This window comes from Bos taurus, chromosome 5 (genome assembly GCF_002263795.3).
Source record: "Bos taurus isolate L1 Dominette 01449 registration number 42190680 breed Hereford chromosome 5, ARS-UCD2.0, whole genome shotgun sequence".
In the NCBI taxonomy this organism is placed as follows: domain Eukaryota; kingdom Metazoa; phylum Chordata; class Mammalia; order Artiodactyla; family Bovidae; genus Bos; species Bos taurus.
In genome coordinates, this window is record NC_037332.1 from 101,115,822 (window position 1) to 101,131,765 (window position 15,944).

General features: G+C 37.4%; 1 protein-coding gene across 9 annotated transcripts in view; it reads right to left on the reverse strand.

Annotated features, from left to right (window-relative positions):
* Positions 1-843: 843 nt before the first annotated feature.
* The window catches only part of RIMKLB (ribosomal modification protein rimK like family member B), a 47,691-nt gene continuing 32,590 nt past the window's right edge, over positions 844-15,944 (reverse strand). For 6 of the 9 annotated variants that reach the window (XM_015471273.3, XM_024991977.2, XM_024991976.2 and 3 more), the window contains 3 exons: positions 15,043-15,246; positions 4,018-11,455; positions 844-1,702 (listed from right to left, as the gene is read on the reverse strand). In XM_015471273.3, coding sequence (XP_015326759.1) covers positions 10,992-11,455; positions 15,043-15,246 — 668 coding nt within the window. In that variant the 3' untranslated portion in view covers positions 844-1,702; positions 4,018-10,991. Of the gene's footprint in view, positions 1,703-4,017; positions 11,456-15,042; positions 15,247-15,944 lie in introns of those variants that run through there. The other 3 variants (XM_059886595.1, XM_005207069.5, NM_001076113.2) reach the window with 3 other exon arrangements.

Genomic DNA, 15,944 nt, shown 5'->3' on the forward strand with positions numbered 1-15,944 from the left:
CTTGATTCCAGCTTGTGCTTCATTTTTTACCATTAGTATACATATTCCCCCCTGAAAATACTAGCTCTTCTAGCAAGGTTGAATTTATGCTCAAATTCTTTTCAATTGGTTACCCTAAGAAAAATCTATCAAGGTTTTTCTTCCTTCAGTCTCCTTCCCTGTATCATTAGTAGAATTCTTTGGTTGCATGTAACAAAAACATTAAAAAAAATTTTTTTTTGGCTGTGCCAGGTCCCAGCTGCAGCATGTAGGCTTTGTTTTAGTTGTGGCATGCAAACTCTTACTTGTAGCATGTAGGATCTAGTTCTCTGACCAGGGATGGAACCTAGGCCCCCTGTTTTGGGGGTGCAGAGTCTTAGCCACTGGATGACCAGGCAAATCCAAAGAAAAGAATATTTTTGTTATGAGCTAATGGGGGGGGGAGATAAAAGGGTTTTGTGTTTTAATTTATCTGAGCTGCAATGGGTCTTCATTGCAGTATGCAGGCTCGGTAATTATGGCACTTGGGCCTAGTCTTGGCATGTGGGATCTTACGTTTCCTGACCAGGGATCAAACCCAGGTTCCCTGCACTGGGAGTCTTATCCACTGGATCACCAGGGAAGTCCCAAGATAAAAGTTGTTGTTGTTGTTTTTTAATATGAAATTCCTTAGCCAATGAAATGTGGAAATACGGAATAATCCTGTCTGTATTGAGAAATCTCTCACACACACACATATGCACACACATAGTGATCCAACCAAAAGATCATGTGCAAGGAGCTTAAATAATAAAACTGAAAGGAAATCAAGAAAAATTCAGATTCAGCAGGTCTTGAATAAGATTTCAATAACCAAAATTTACAGAATTCAAGGACAGTATTTATTAAATACTCAACTATATGCTAAGAATTATACATGTATTATAGTTTAGCTACTACTTAGACATTAATCTAGTAAAGCAAGTACAATTATTTCCATTTTTCTTATAAACACTCCTTTATGGCTTGCAGGTAACTTATCAAAGGCCATGTAAACAGTAAGTAATGAAATCAGAATTTGTATCAAATACAAAGGCCATTCTTTACCAAAAGTATGATAGCTGCCTCTGTGTATACATGTATGTTATCAGATCCCCTACAGTTTAAATAAACTAGGTCAGACATGGTCTCCAGTCACAAGATTAAAACGTAGTGAGCAGTGCTATGACAGGTGTGTGCCAGAGCCTTGTCAGAATAATAGGAAAAAGGCTGCACTTCTTCAGAGACAAAAACATGGCAACAATTATTCAGCATGGACAGATATACTGAGATGAAAGGGGTAGGAGAAATTCCACATAATACATATTTTAGTGTCTGTCTTTCTGCCAAAAGTAATAATCATATCAGAATATATTATACAGAGACCAGTCTGTCAAGAACCAAGGAGTTTCAGCTTGCAAAAAGTGAAGAAGAGAAACAAGGAATGACCCATGTGGAACAAACCTAGAAATACGGACTCAAGTGAATTCACACAAAATGCAGTGGGCAGGGATAACTGACAGAAGAATGAATTACACCCCATGCTGTTTCATTCCCAGTTCTGGTGTTTTTATTTTAGAAATAAAGCACATTGAACTAAACACTGGAGAGCTACTGTTGCCTTGTTTTGTGTTACTTCTATCCTCCATTTGAAAAAGTATCCAGTCAAGATCAATCTTCATCCATTCTGTGAGACCAAAAGAACCTAGAGGGCAAAAACACATACAGCTCACTCAAACCACAGATTTAAATAGTATCTATAAATAGGATGAGAAAAAAGAAAAAGAAGATACACAGAGTAGCTAATGTAACAATAAAAAATAGTAAATTGTCTGCTGCTAAGTCACTTTCAGTCGTGTCCGACTCTGTGAGACCCCATAGATGGCAGCCCACCAGGCTCCCCCGTCCCTGGGATGCTCCAGACAAGAACATTGGAGTGGGTTGCAATTTCCTTCTCCAATGCATGAAAGTGAAAAGTGAAGTCACTTAATCGTGTCCGACTCTTAGCCACCCCATGGACTGCAGCCTACCAGGCTCCTCCATCCATGAGATTTTCCAGACACGAGTACTGGAGTGGGGTGCCATCGCCTTCTCCAAGTAAATTGTCTAGACTGCTGCCAAAAACCATAACCATATCTTTTTGTAACCACCACATTTTACCTTGGTGATCTCAACTGACGAAAGGTCTAAGGTATATCATTCTTACTTCTCAAATTTACTTGACTCTTCTTCAGGATAAACTATTCTTATTTCCTGGAATTTTCTCTCTGCAATCAACAGTTCACTTATAGGTCCATTATTTTATCTATTTTTTTCAAGATGTTGCCAATACCACAGCCAAAATTTTGTTTTTGTCCCTGGAGTTTTGTGACTTATTTCAGTTAGACATCAAGTAAGCATATTTTTCTAATGACTGATTTAAACTGTACTATAGAGATATGGGCTTCCCTGGTGGCTTATAAGGTCTGCCTACAGTTCGGGAGACCTAGGTTCAATCCATAGGTCGGGAAGATCCCCTGGAGAAGGGAATGGCAACACACTCCAGTACTCTTGCCTGGAAAATTCCATGGACAAAGGAGGCTGGTAGGCTACAGTCCATGAGATTGTGAAGAGTCAGACACGACTGAGCGACTTCACTTTAGAGAGATATGTGCTATCGTACAAAAATCGACCTAATTTTAGACACTGAATTTTATATTAAGTTATAAATAACAGTTACACAAAAAATGTGTCAGTAATATTACTCCCTAACAATCCTATCGTATAGACAACAGTGTTTTATTTTAGTCAGCACCAAGAAGAGAAAAAATATCACAAAAAGTTACTGCAACAAAATGCCTGAACAAACAAAATTAAACTTAAAAGGTTCTTCCTCTAGTGCTCCAGACTACATTTTCTGTAAGTTATTCAATAAGCAATAAATTTTGGCTCTGATTAAGATCCAAGGTGTTGATTTTTTTTCATCTCTAAAGCACTGACATCTTCATATACTAACCAAAATGTGACAGAACTCTTTTTAAAAATTTAGAAACTATAATCTTATTAACTGAAGCCATGTATTCTTATGTTCCATTCTAATATATGTAAAGCTGTGTTTAGCATTAATTGATTTTTAATAGGTGACTTTTTATACCATTTTTAAAAAACAGAAAATTCACCATGTATTTAAATGATGATATCAGTTACTTCAGCTTCATGTTACTGTAAATCCTTTATTCCAAGTATACACAATCAGTCTACTTAACTATCTACTTCTTCCATTACTAGCCTAGAAATCTGTCAGAAAAAGAAATTCAGAATATAATGTTCTATCTTTGTTGCAGATTGTTTTGTTTCCCAGAACAGAAACAAAGGTAGGCCAGAGGGGAGATGAAGTAAAATCCACAGGGACTGAGTGAGAAAGAGAAACACGGAGAGACAGAGGTAGGAGAAATACCAAACCAATGGAAGCACAACCAGAGAAAGAGGAGAGGGAAGGAAGATCCAAATAAGCAAGAGAGAAGGCGGATGTGCAGAAGGGACTGATGGGCAGACAGTGATAAGGAAATGGGACTAGAAAGGAAAGAGATGGCAAGATCATTTTCGGCCCCAAACTTGACAATTACATAACTTCTGTAGTTATCCCCCTAATGCTCCCCCTAAAAATGAGAGGTTATATTTACTATGAGATAGCATAAATTTTTACCATCATTAAAGATCCCATATGGAATATGTTAGTAACTTGATGGGGGAAATCTTTTCACAATAAGTATCAAATTACCACGTTGTACACTTTCTTAAAATTTTATCTGTCACTTATACCTCAATAAAGTTGAGATAAAAAAAATTTACATGTATCAATATACTGGAAATCTCTAATTTTACAAATATTGTTATTTTTCTCCCCTAATTTAAAGAATGATAGTAGTCTAGGACAAATTCATTCTACATCAAAAATTTATAGCCATTCATGGTTACACACCACAGTAATTTATGGAAAACTGGTATCAGACTGAAAACACATTCTTGAAATTAACTTACCATTTTAGAGTCAAGATCAGCAATTGCAGTCCTGTTTCCATTTCTGCCCTGTTGCTGGACATGGTATGTCACCTTCTCTCTCTTCTCCTATGCAGACTGCCAGTAGCCATCAATCTGAAGAATTCTTTCTTCTGCTGCCACCTACCAGTTTATTTCTCTGCTGCAGCAGAAGAGTATATAGAAAAGGTTCTCGCTTACTAGTCACATTAAAGAGAAAGCTTCCTTTGTTTAACATTTCATATTTTCACATGTGCATGAACTTCCTGTTTCCCTGAAACCTCCCCGCCAGAAGTTAAAACAACAAAAATCCCAATCACAGAAAATCAAAACAGGTATGATCAATGTTCATGCTGAGCTGGGGGAGGGGGAGGGGGAGAGATTCAGACACTCAGCAGTTGCCATCTCAAGGAGCCATTTCTTGTCTGTTAACTTTTCTTCTTCACCTGTCCCTACAAATAATAAATGCATAACTTAACATTTTGACTAGGTAGTCTACAACTCCTGCAAATTTTAAGTTCAGAGACTACCAAAAGACTCATGGAAGATGCAGCAATAAAGGAGTTTTTAAAAGTAATTCTAGAAACTAAGGGTGTTAGGTGCTTTACCTGCTTGAGTTTTCAATGTTCTGGACTGCTTATTGCCCAATGGCTCTGAATACATTAAAACACGAACACATACGCCACCTACATTTAAAATAGGGTAGCATTTGTATGCCCATATAAGCAATGGGTGTATATTTTTTTGCAAAAGAGTAGTAATTTCATTAGGTCTTTTTAAAAGGACCACCAAAAAAAAAAAAAGGCACATTTTCTCATACTGTAAACATACATAGAAGAATTAGGGCAAAAAAAGGGAGACACAGTGACAAATGTAATAACTGTTGTAGAACTGGAAATTAATACCACAAAAATGCTTTTTCTCTTTTTTAGTATCCTGAGATTCACTTGTATTCGCATTCTCCTTATTACTGAGGTCTAGGTTTCATTTATTCTTTATTAGCTACTGAAGAACAATATGCAAGAATGAGCTAGTGATAATAATGAACTAGTAAAAATGGCATGTTTTTGTTCCACCCTCCCACTACCTTTACTCCCGAAGTAAAATCTTTTTTGGTCAACTTAAAAAAAATAAAGCAAACACTGACATAAGCACTAAAGAAAGGCTGGTCAACAGTGGCACTGCAGTGACATTGTTTCTGCTTTTTCATTCCTTCCCCCATCTCAAGCCCCACCCTTTGACCTCTGTATATGGGATGAGCCTGAGCAGGAGAGTTGCTGATGTCAGGACTGCGCCGTTCCCACGGATGCTTCTAGAGGCCTGCTGTGCTTCTGGGAACTGGGGCACAGGGATGGCTGTCTGACTGAAACCTAAAACAACAACAATTCACCCCACCCCTCATGTTCCCAAACCACACAACAGCAGCCAGGTATATACGCTATATAAGGACCATCTAATATAGTTTGAATATGGTAAATCTGAAAATAATCATTCTTAACATGTAAGTGATCTTCAGGGAGGGGGAAGTTGGGAAGGCAGCAGAATGGAGGTTCACAAATCCTCCACGTTCGAAGTAATCACACAGTGCATACACTCTAATGCTGGCCATTCTTATCAGCAACAGAACAAGGTCCTTCCATTCAAGCCTATTTAGTATACATCATAAATTACTGCAGGAGTGCAGTGGGATTCCTTGGTTAGTAAATTTCAGTTCAAGAGATAAATATTTTAAATCTTAAGATGCTACGGGAATGATTATCCCTACCTCACAGGAGTGAACTGAAGCACAAGTTAGTAACTTATTATATGCCTTTAGCAGTAGAAACCACATTACAAGCCAGGATTCCCTATTCACTAACTTGGAGGGTTATCAGACTTAACAGTCTTCTTGGATAGGACATCCAAAGAGAAGTTTGGAAAGGTCCTGACTTCTGCCACTAAAATCCTACCTATCAGATAGAGGATTATCTCCCAAAACTCATATTAGAGCTGAAACTTCAGGAAGGACAGGGAAAAGAAGGAAAAGGATAGGTGGACTGGGATAGACAGAGGAGGGGATAGTATATTAACTAACAGGAAGGATGTTAAAATGGCTAAGTTATATTCCTGTTTCTGCCACTAACTTTACTTCATGGAATTAATAAATTGCTTCAAGATCTTGTGCTTCAGAAGTGCCCTCCAATCTATTCAACCTATAACTTTTTGAATGTTTAAACTATTACTTTATGATGTCTGCTGACATCTACCTCTTTGTGAGAACTAGTGTTTCAGAAACACTAAAATCATTTGTTCTGAAATCATGCTGCTCCTGAAATAAACACTCTCTATTATCTTGGTCTCATTACCTTTCACTTTTATAATGAAGTCAGAGAAAGAGAAGCACTACTAAGGTCAACTGAGGGCTATGGTGAGTTTTTACCATATATATAACCTAGAACCTAATTTTACCTTTTCAAAACTCTAGTTTTCCATACCTGTCAACTCCTAATTGATGTCTTTATACTGTGAGCTCACTGTGTATTCGGAACACCAACCTCTGAAAAAGCTTAAGCCAGAGTAGCACAATGGAAGAAACATACAAACCCAAAACAAAAACAAAGCCAAAAAAGTCACACTCTGAAATAATCATAGACGTATATGCAAGAAACGGAAAGATCTAAATGGCTAAAGCAAATCCCCAAAGTTCTGAGTTCATCCCAACTAATTCAAACTTTACCCCCAAAGGTTTTTCTATAAGTAAATTATTTGCTAGATGAATTTACACATTGTTTTTTGAAACAAAAGTAATTACAAACCCATGGGTGCCTTCAAAGTACATAAAGAAAGGAACTTTTAAAAAGAAAGTAAGGTTAGCCTTGTGATGGAAAAAAAAAGGAGAATCAAATTACCTGCCAGCAGGCTGGGGTTGTGCCTGAATCCAAACCGCTGCATTTACCATTCACTCTACAGCTGCATTATTGGGGGAAGGGGAGTTTAGAAGGGCACTGACCCCGAAAGTTCTCAATACTTCTCACTCATCATCAGGAAGGGGGAAGAAGGAAAGTTTTTTCTCTGGGTATTTTTTTGTTTGTTTGTTTTTGTTTTTTTGGCTCCTGAAAAGGCTGGCAAAGAACAGTAATAGTGCAAGCAGTTAGAATATTTCTTTAAAAACAATTTAAAAAATGCAAAACATTATGGAATTTAAAACACCACATTTTCGTTAATGTAGAAAGAACTGTCACTAGAGTTAGGCAGCCACCCCAAAACAGCATGGCAAAAGGGCAATTGGTATAAAGGAAATAAAATATCACACAAAAATCCAAAACAAAACTAAAAACATTTCAAATTAAACCTGGAAGACTAGGAGATTCCAACAGCAGATTTCTGTCCACTACTGAAACATTCCAAAATCCAAGCTTCAAAGGCGCCTAAATGTATCTTAAATGAAATTTTGTTTTGTTTTGTTTTTTAAGAAAAAAAAAAAAGAAAGAAAGAAAGAAAGCAGTACCTCGTTATAAATCCTGCAATATATTACATTAAAAAATATCCTAGTACAACAAAAACAAATTTTAAAAGAAATTAAACAAACAAACAAACAAATAAAAACAGTAGCAGCAGAGGTTACCTGTCTGAGCACCTACATTTTCTTAGGAGGGGATCGTGTCTCACCAGCCATATAGCCCATAAACCTTCTCAAAAAGAGTGAGTGAGCCAGGAGAAAAATGTAACACAAGATTGGATTTCACAATGTCTCTAAGCGCCCCAGACCCCAAACTGGGGATTCATTGAAGGAAGAGAATTTCTTTTTCCTTGTTTTCTTCTTGAGAAAAAGAAGAGATGATGGTGAAAGTCAATGACTTCTTTCAATGTCTTCAATACCTTCTCAAAAGTCTGATAAAGTGGTTGATGAAAACAAGTCTCTCAATGGATTTTTTTCCTAAATATTCCAGGATGTTTTCTTATTTGATAGCATATACAGAAATATTTCAAAGTTCAGTGGAGTTAAAGCCAGCAGAAATGACCAATCAAAAGAAAATAACTATGAAAACTTTTAAATGGAATAGTTCATATCTGTATGTTTGTGTATATATATATATAGTCCGCTTTTCATCATGGGTGACATAAAAGCAATATCAGAAAGAATTATGTTTAAATACAATTCAGAATTACAATTTTAACAATATATAATAGTTTTACAATAATTCAGATTTTTGCATGATAACAACTATACATATTTAGTTAATACACATTTTTAACTCTCATAATAGCAATAAAGATTTTAAGAAATTTACTAAACAATATGAAAATATATTTAACTTTCACTTAAATATCTGGGCTGGTTTATTTGGGTTCTTCCAGTATGGTTTGTTCATAGTCTTTACTTTTTTGAGAGAATTCAAGAGGACATTTGTGTTCTTTAACTCTAAGATGACCATCCTTGCCCTTCTCATTCTAACATATGAGTGTATGATCTAGAAGTAGGTTGGTAAGGCTATGTTTTAATAGAGTGTGAATGCACAAAAGATGGACAGTGAGCAAAAGTAACAGTGAAATAATCTCAGATATTTTTTCTAATGCAGTTGGTCAATTTGATAATTTTTTACAAGGCTAAACCTGTATCTTTCCTGGTGCCTTATCCCATCCAACAGAAACCTTGAGTTTTTCATCAAATAGAGAGGGTATTCTACTTGTGTTTTAAAATTCACTGACCTACATACATGTGATATGTAACTATTCCAAGTATATGTGTCATAATCTATGTGGCAACCAGATGGTCTCTATACACGTATGAATTATGATTTAATTAAATGTTCTCCCTTTTCAGTTCTCTATCCCAAATAGTGTGCATCTTTCAAAGTACGGTCATTCAGTAAAACAAGTACCAAGTGAGCCAGAGGTACTTATATATGCCACAATATGTCCCACGATAACCTGGTACAAGTCAAATTCTTTTAGATGAGATTAGAATATCCTAAAGTAAACCAGAAACTCCTCTTATACATCTTTTACTAAGGTGAAATGAGACACTGCACAGATTAGAGGTACTATTCTATTTGTCAACAATCAACCTTTCACTCCATTTTAATATTATTTAATTCTATGGAAAAGAAAACAAATTTTATTACATTCCTTTTTTTTTTTTAAATGGGGGAAAAACTGTACAATAAGCATGATCAAACCTCTGTTAGAACTGGTTAATACTGATCTTATTGCCTCGAAGTCTCTCTAGTAAGTGTCCAAGAAATTATGTTTAAGGTCCATCTGAAGGAAAAAAAGCACTGGAGAGGCAAGAAAGGACTTGGGTAAAAAGCTTCAGAGGATTGTAGGGAGGTGGAACTTGCTGCTTAAAAAAATTACGTTGAACTCTGGATCATCTCTACTTCTTAACACACCTTCCAAACCATTCGTTGGAATAGTTTCCCATGTTTAAAGGCTCATATTATATGCAGTTTGGGGGCTTTTATGAATTCAGAAATAAAGAAATATAAAGAGAATATTGAAGGCTTCAGACTAGGGCTATAAGAGACTGCTAAGTCCCCAAACAAAAAATGTTCAGTCTACCCCACCGCAAAATCTATGTGTAACAGGAAAAAATGCACAGCAAGAAGCAGAGGGAAAGCATGTAGCCTTGAATAAATCATACACTGGACAGTCTAGAATCAAAGAAAAAAAGCAAACAACACACATATACACAAAAGCCTAAAAAGCATCTATTCTCCTCATATCTTCAGGTGAGTACCTCTACCCAGCAGAGTACAGTTATGAAAACAACTTGACTGTTTTTTTTTTTTTAAGTAAAAAACTGTGTTTCCCATCATGCTCCATTTTCTAGTATCTATTCTTTTTGATTGGTTGGTGTAAACAAAAAGCAAACACATAAACATGCATGCGTGTGCAAGCACATGCACACACATGCACACACACACAACACCCTCTTAAAATGTGAAAAATGCAAATAAATAATGATGGAATCACTTCAGTTTTATAGTCAGGAACTTATAGGCCCTTGATTTGCCCCCCCCCCCAAAATATTTTTCCTTGTCCTTATTCTTTAAATGCCCAACCACCAAAAGAAAAAAGGAAAAAATAAAAGGCTTAAATGCACATGTTTCAAGTCAGTGTCTTGTTAACAAAAAAGGTAGCATTTTCTTCACTTTGGCCATTGTTAAAGATGCAGGCATAGATCAGGGAATGTTAAGACTAGCATGTATTAAAAAAAATGCAACATTAACAGAGCATATGTCTTTCAAAAAAAGGCTAAAACACTAACAAATACAAGTCAATGCACATATTTTTAACTAGTGCAATTTTATCTACAATGGAGTAAATGTTATTTTGTGTGCCAGACATTGCAATACTGTTCATTTCCCTTTTATCATGCAAACATGCCAATTTTGTCATTAAAGGAAATTTTTATTGGGTCACACTCACGTTGCCCTCCCACCCATATCAAGGGTTGAAAAAAGTCGCTAAAAGAGTCCCTCAGGATTTCGTAAATATGAAGATAAAGCTGCTAGTTAATAGTGTATAGGCTGAATTTTCAGATTTTTAAAAAAGAAAAAATTATAATTTAGGTGGATGTTTACCTCATCCATTAAAATGCAATATGAAATTACACTCCTGTGAAATTTGTACCAACTGTACAAAAACAAAAGGGACCATGAAAAAAATTATGATCTTCATGGCCTGAGAGCCTACACATTTCTGAGTAACTTAAAAGAGTAACTACAAGAGCCTGACATTTTTCTGTGTCTCACCTCTTCTGCCTCTCTATCTGTAGCATTTGTAAATAAAAGTAACAAATAGCAGAGATCATGTCTATCTCCCACTTCTTCCCTCCTAACTACTCCTACTCAATTTTCTCATCTTCCTGAGCATCTTTCATGAACAGCATTGCAAGTTGGTTTAAAAAAGAAAAGAAAAAAGAAAGAAAAAAAGGAAAGAAGAAAAAGAAAGTTTTACAAGGGTTTTTGTTGGTTAATTATTTACCGGTGGAATCACTCCACCAGGAGTTTGATTTCATTGGCTAGCAGTTGGTTCATGTTGAACAGGCCCCCTGGGAGCTTGGTGAGCAGCTCTCGCTCGGTGGTTTCAGGGTCGCTGTCAACAGAGCTGGAACTTGCGCTCATGTTGTCGACAGCAGTGTTGGCTTGGGGACCCAGCTCCGGCTCACTAGTCTCACTGGCCGTGGACACCACGGAGAGCAGGGACATACGCCGGGTGAGCCGGCCAGAGGGCAGAAGGGAGGCGGCATAGTCCGCAATGATACCAGCTACATCTAGATTACAAGCCTTATCAAAGGCGATGAAACCTACATTTGCATTGGCCTCGCAGACACAGAAGGAGCCGTCGTCTTTCATCAACAGGTCAATGCCACACACATCCATTCCTAGGATATTAGACACCTGGATAGCTAGCTGCTTCCCTTGTTCACTCAATGAGCACATCATCCCGACACCACCTGGCAAAAGAGAAAAAAAGAAGTGATACATTTTTGGAGTAAAACTAAAGCGGACCTTAAAGGTAACCCCGTTAAGGTTAACCATCTCTTCAAAATCTTCTAAATCAACAGCAAAAACAAAAGTGCTATGCTAATGTAAAACTGGGACTCTGAAGTCTAGAACTCCTTCATTAGGGAATCCTCTTCCAAGCCAGTCTCTTAACAAATTGATGAGGAGTACTTTTTCAATATGTTATATTTTCTGAAGACAATGAACTTTGACTAAAGCCTATCTTACTTGCAATAACATGGAACTTTTGCAAAAATACAGTTAAACTAATATTGTTATTGGTTTCTCTCAGTTCCAGATTTTGATTTCTAAAAATAATAGAGATGCATAACAGAGAATCGGAGAAGGCGATGGCAACCCACTCCAGTACTCTTGCCTGGAAAATCCCATGGACGGAGGAGCCTGGTAGGCTGTGGTCCATGGGGTCGCTGAGAGTCAGACACAAATGAGTAACTTCACTTTCACTTTTCACTTTCATGCATTGGAGAAGGAAATGGCAACCCAATCCAGTGTTCTTGCCTGGAGGATCCCAGGGATGGGGGAGCCTGGTGGGCTGCCGTTTCTAAGGTCACACAGAGTCGGACACGACTGAAGCGACACAGCAGCAGCAGCAACAGAGAACAGAATCTAGGAACACGGTTCTCTTGCTCAACTGCCCCTATTCTATGTGTCATCCCTAAGCTGAAAGGATCCTGGGGCTTAATGCAGTTGGCTGAGTGTAGGGGAACTCTTTGCTGGTATCTGAGAGAAAAAAATGAGAACTAGATTTTCTAATTTGGTGACCAGCTTCAGGAAGCTTTAGATAAGGACCAGAAAGCAAAAGAACTCTGACAAAACCTTGGCTTTAAGAGCTCAACAGAAGGAAAGTTGACCTCACTACTATATGAGTATTGCCTGACCCTGAAAAGACCAAAAGTCTTTTGCACACATGAGTAGGATTCAGGTACCCCTCCCCACCTGCCCACCACTATCACCACCACCACCACCAGTGAGGCTGGAAGAGTAAGGGAGAGAAGCCCAGGAAATAGGAGGGCTTCGTGGACACACTAGTAAACGAATTAAAGACTGCTTCTCGGCATCCACAGTACTGATGGATCTTTAATGCTCTGTAACCATTTGCAATGCTCCAAATAACCAGAGCAGAGCTCTGATGTGATGGAAGAGTAACAAGAACAAAAACAACAAGCCACCTACAATTTGAATAAAAGAAAAGCATTAAGTTCAAGTTTAGCACAAAAAAACTCTCTGGACTAAAACAAAAATGACTACCCAACTTAAAAACTTCCGTAGCAGAAATGAAGGAGAGTTGCTTTTGTGAGTATAACATATAACTTGGAAAATCTAGCTTAAGAAATATTTTGAAACACATACAAAAACACTGAGGTGAAGCCACAAACAAAAAATTTGCTAACTGAATCAGAAAAACTCCCCAAGAAAGAAAGAAGAGTTTTCCTGAGGCTTAAAACGAGTAGGTCTGATAGAAACACCTTACTAAAATCCAGGTTGGACAGACTGAGAAGAGACACATATCTAAAAAAATCCTGACAAAACATTGAGCTTTTCAAGTAAAACAACCAAAAATAAGAGAACAAAACAAAAAACTTACAAAGAATATATATTACCTACCCCCCCACTTCACCCCCGCTGCCCAATCAGAGTAGATTTGGACATTCAGTTGTAAAAGTGTGAACTATAAAGCAGGCTTCTCAGGTGCCACTAGTGGTAAAGAATCCACCTGTTAATGCAGGAGACACAAGAGACACAGGTTTGATCCCTTGGTCGGGAAGATCACTCACAGTAGGAAATGGCACCCTACTCTAGTATTCTTCTCTAGAAAATTCCACGAACAGAAAAGCCTGGCAAGCTATAGTCCATGGGTCCACAAACAGTCAGACGTGATTAAGCATGCACACATAAACTATAAACCAGTAGAACTGAAGCAAGACTTTTACAATCAGGATCCTATCTCAGCCAATACATCATCCTCTCTTAAAAAAGAAAGCAGTCTCTGAGGTATCTATCACTTACATACATCATCCAGGGAAAATAATCTAGAAAAGATATTAACAGCAAATGACTAAAAAACTCAAGATATGGGAAGGAGCAGCTGGGGAATAAAGAGTGATGAGTAATAATTCTTGCAATATGGGTATGTGTGTGGGCATGTCCAGTTGCTTCAGTCACGTCTGACTCTTTGGGACCCCGTGGACTGTAGCCCATCAGGCTCCTCTGTCCATGGGATTCTCCAGGCAAGAACACTGGAGTAGGTTGCCATGCCCTCCGCCAGGGGATCTTCCTGACCCAGGGATCGACCTGTGTCTCTTTATCACAGAGCCACTGGGGAAGCCCCAATATGGGTATAATTAACCGTACATAGATAAAGACAGCCTAGGAATGGATAAAGTAAGCTCTTGATTCTTGAAACAGAAGAGATAACTCAATAAAAGAAATTCTAATCCATACTTGAACTAAAACTATTAAATGGTTTCACCAGAACAATGGAATATAAAGCCCAGGAAAGCAGAAATTTTTGTCTGTTTTGTACAATGTTATATACAAAATACTGTTAAAACAGTACTTGATGCTCAAAAATATTTGTTCAGTGAATAAATGAATCAAGAGGAGGGGAGCAGGAAGGAAAGTAAGACTGTTCTAATCCTCTCACTGGGGAGAGAGGGAATAAGAGGTGGTGCATTTTCAGAGTAGAGATTTCAAGGAGTCTGGACATGAAGTCTTACACTAGTGAAGGGATCAAGGACGACTCCAAGGATTTAGTCTAAACTCGAAAGATACAGCTGCCAATAAACAATAAGGAGAAAACAGTGTGTGGGACATACTGGAAGAAGTAGTTAGATGGGGAATTCAGTTTTGGACATGTTGAGACGAAAATCTCTAACAGTTATCTATATGGCGCTATTGACAAGCAGTGACATATGTGTGCCCAAGTTCAAGAAGAATGCCTAAAGTGGAGAGATAAATTTGAGAACAGTAACATATAAATGGCATTTAAAGCCACGAGCTAAGTAAGATTACTAAGAAAGTAAAATAAACAGAGAAGAGGACAACACCCAGACTATGCTCTGAGGCATTTCAACAATAAAAGATCTCAGAAAATATACATTTAAACAAATGAAAATCAGCAATATTATCTGGACCAACAGGTTAAATAGGTTAGGACACAGCTTAAATGAACCTCAATTATACAGAAAATAATACTGGGGTGGCCAAAAAAGTTGTTCTGTAACATCTTACAGAAAAACCCAAAAGAACTTTTTGGCCAATTCAATATAAAACCAAAGAGGGAAACTGGTAGACACTTCATAAGTGTGTGAATTGGTTTATTAATTGAGTCTGGGTGAAAGCAAATTTATACATACATAAATTATGTTCGTGTTAAGTCTATTAATGATATTTACATGTGAAAGATATATTTAGCAACTTATTAGGTAAAAGGATCTGAGTTATATACAAATACTCATTGAATAAGCTTAAATAACACTACTTTATATCATAGAAAAACTCCTGCATTGCTTTTTACCTAATGAGCAGTTGCTTTGCATCCTCCCATCTGTAGAACAGCGTAACATGGTGCCAACCACACGGCCTCCCACGACAATGACACGTACATCCCTTCCATGAGATTCTTTAACATACTTCTGGAACAGGTATGGAGCTTCATGGCGAATAAGGTGACTTAGATCAGCCAAATGGTGCTTATCTCGAGCCAAGAAAACCGCTTTGCCTGTGACCAAAAAAGAGAGTAAGAAATGAGTATGTCATCAAACTATATGCAGTTGATATCTGCTACCTATATCTTCTTGTTTCCCATTCTACTTTCTCAGAATCAGTTGTCTATGGTCACTCTCGCATTCCCCAATCTCTTAACAGAATTTATTCCGGTATATATTGTGAGGCTGGGTTCTTGTGAATTGTATTTCTTCAGGTTAGCCAATAATACTAGCCTCACTTATCAGTAAAACATTGTTCTGAGTTAAAACGTATGTTTTATATATTATACAATATTAAGATACTATATTTGCATTTAGTAAGATAGCACTACATTACTACTTTTGTGCCAAGAGAAGTGTCTGTTTTTAAAACTGGTGCACTAGGATGACCCAGAGGGATGGTATGGGGAGGGAGGTGGGAGGGGGGTTCAGGATTGGGAACACGTGTACACCCGTGGCGGATTCATGTTGATGTATGGCAAAACCAATACAATATTGTAAAGTAATTAGCCTCTAATTAAAATAAATAAATTTAAATTAAAAAAAAAAAAAAACATAGTTATAAATACTCTGACAGTCTTCTCATTAAGAGGAAGGGGAATCTATGTCCCATTGCTTGAATCTAGGAGGGGATGTAACTGCTTCAACCAACAGAATACAGAATAAGGAATTCTATCTGACTTCTGAGGCTAGGGTGTAAAAGGTCACACAG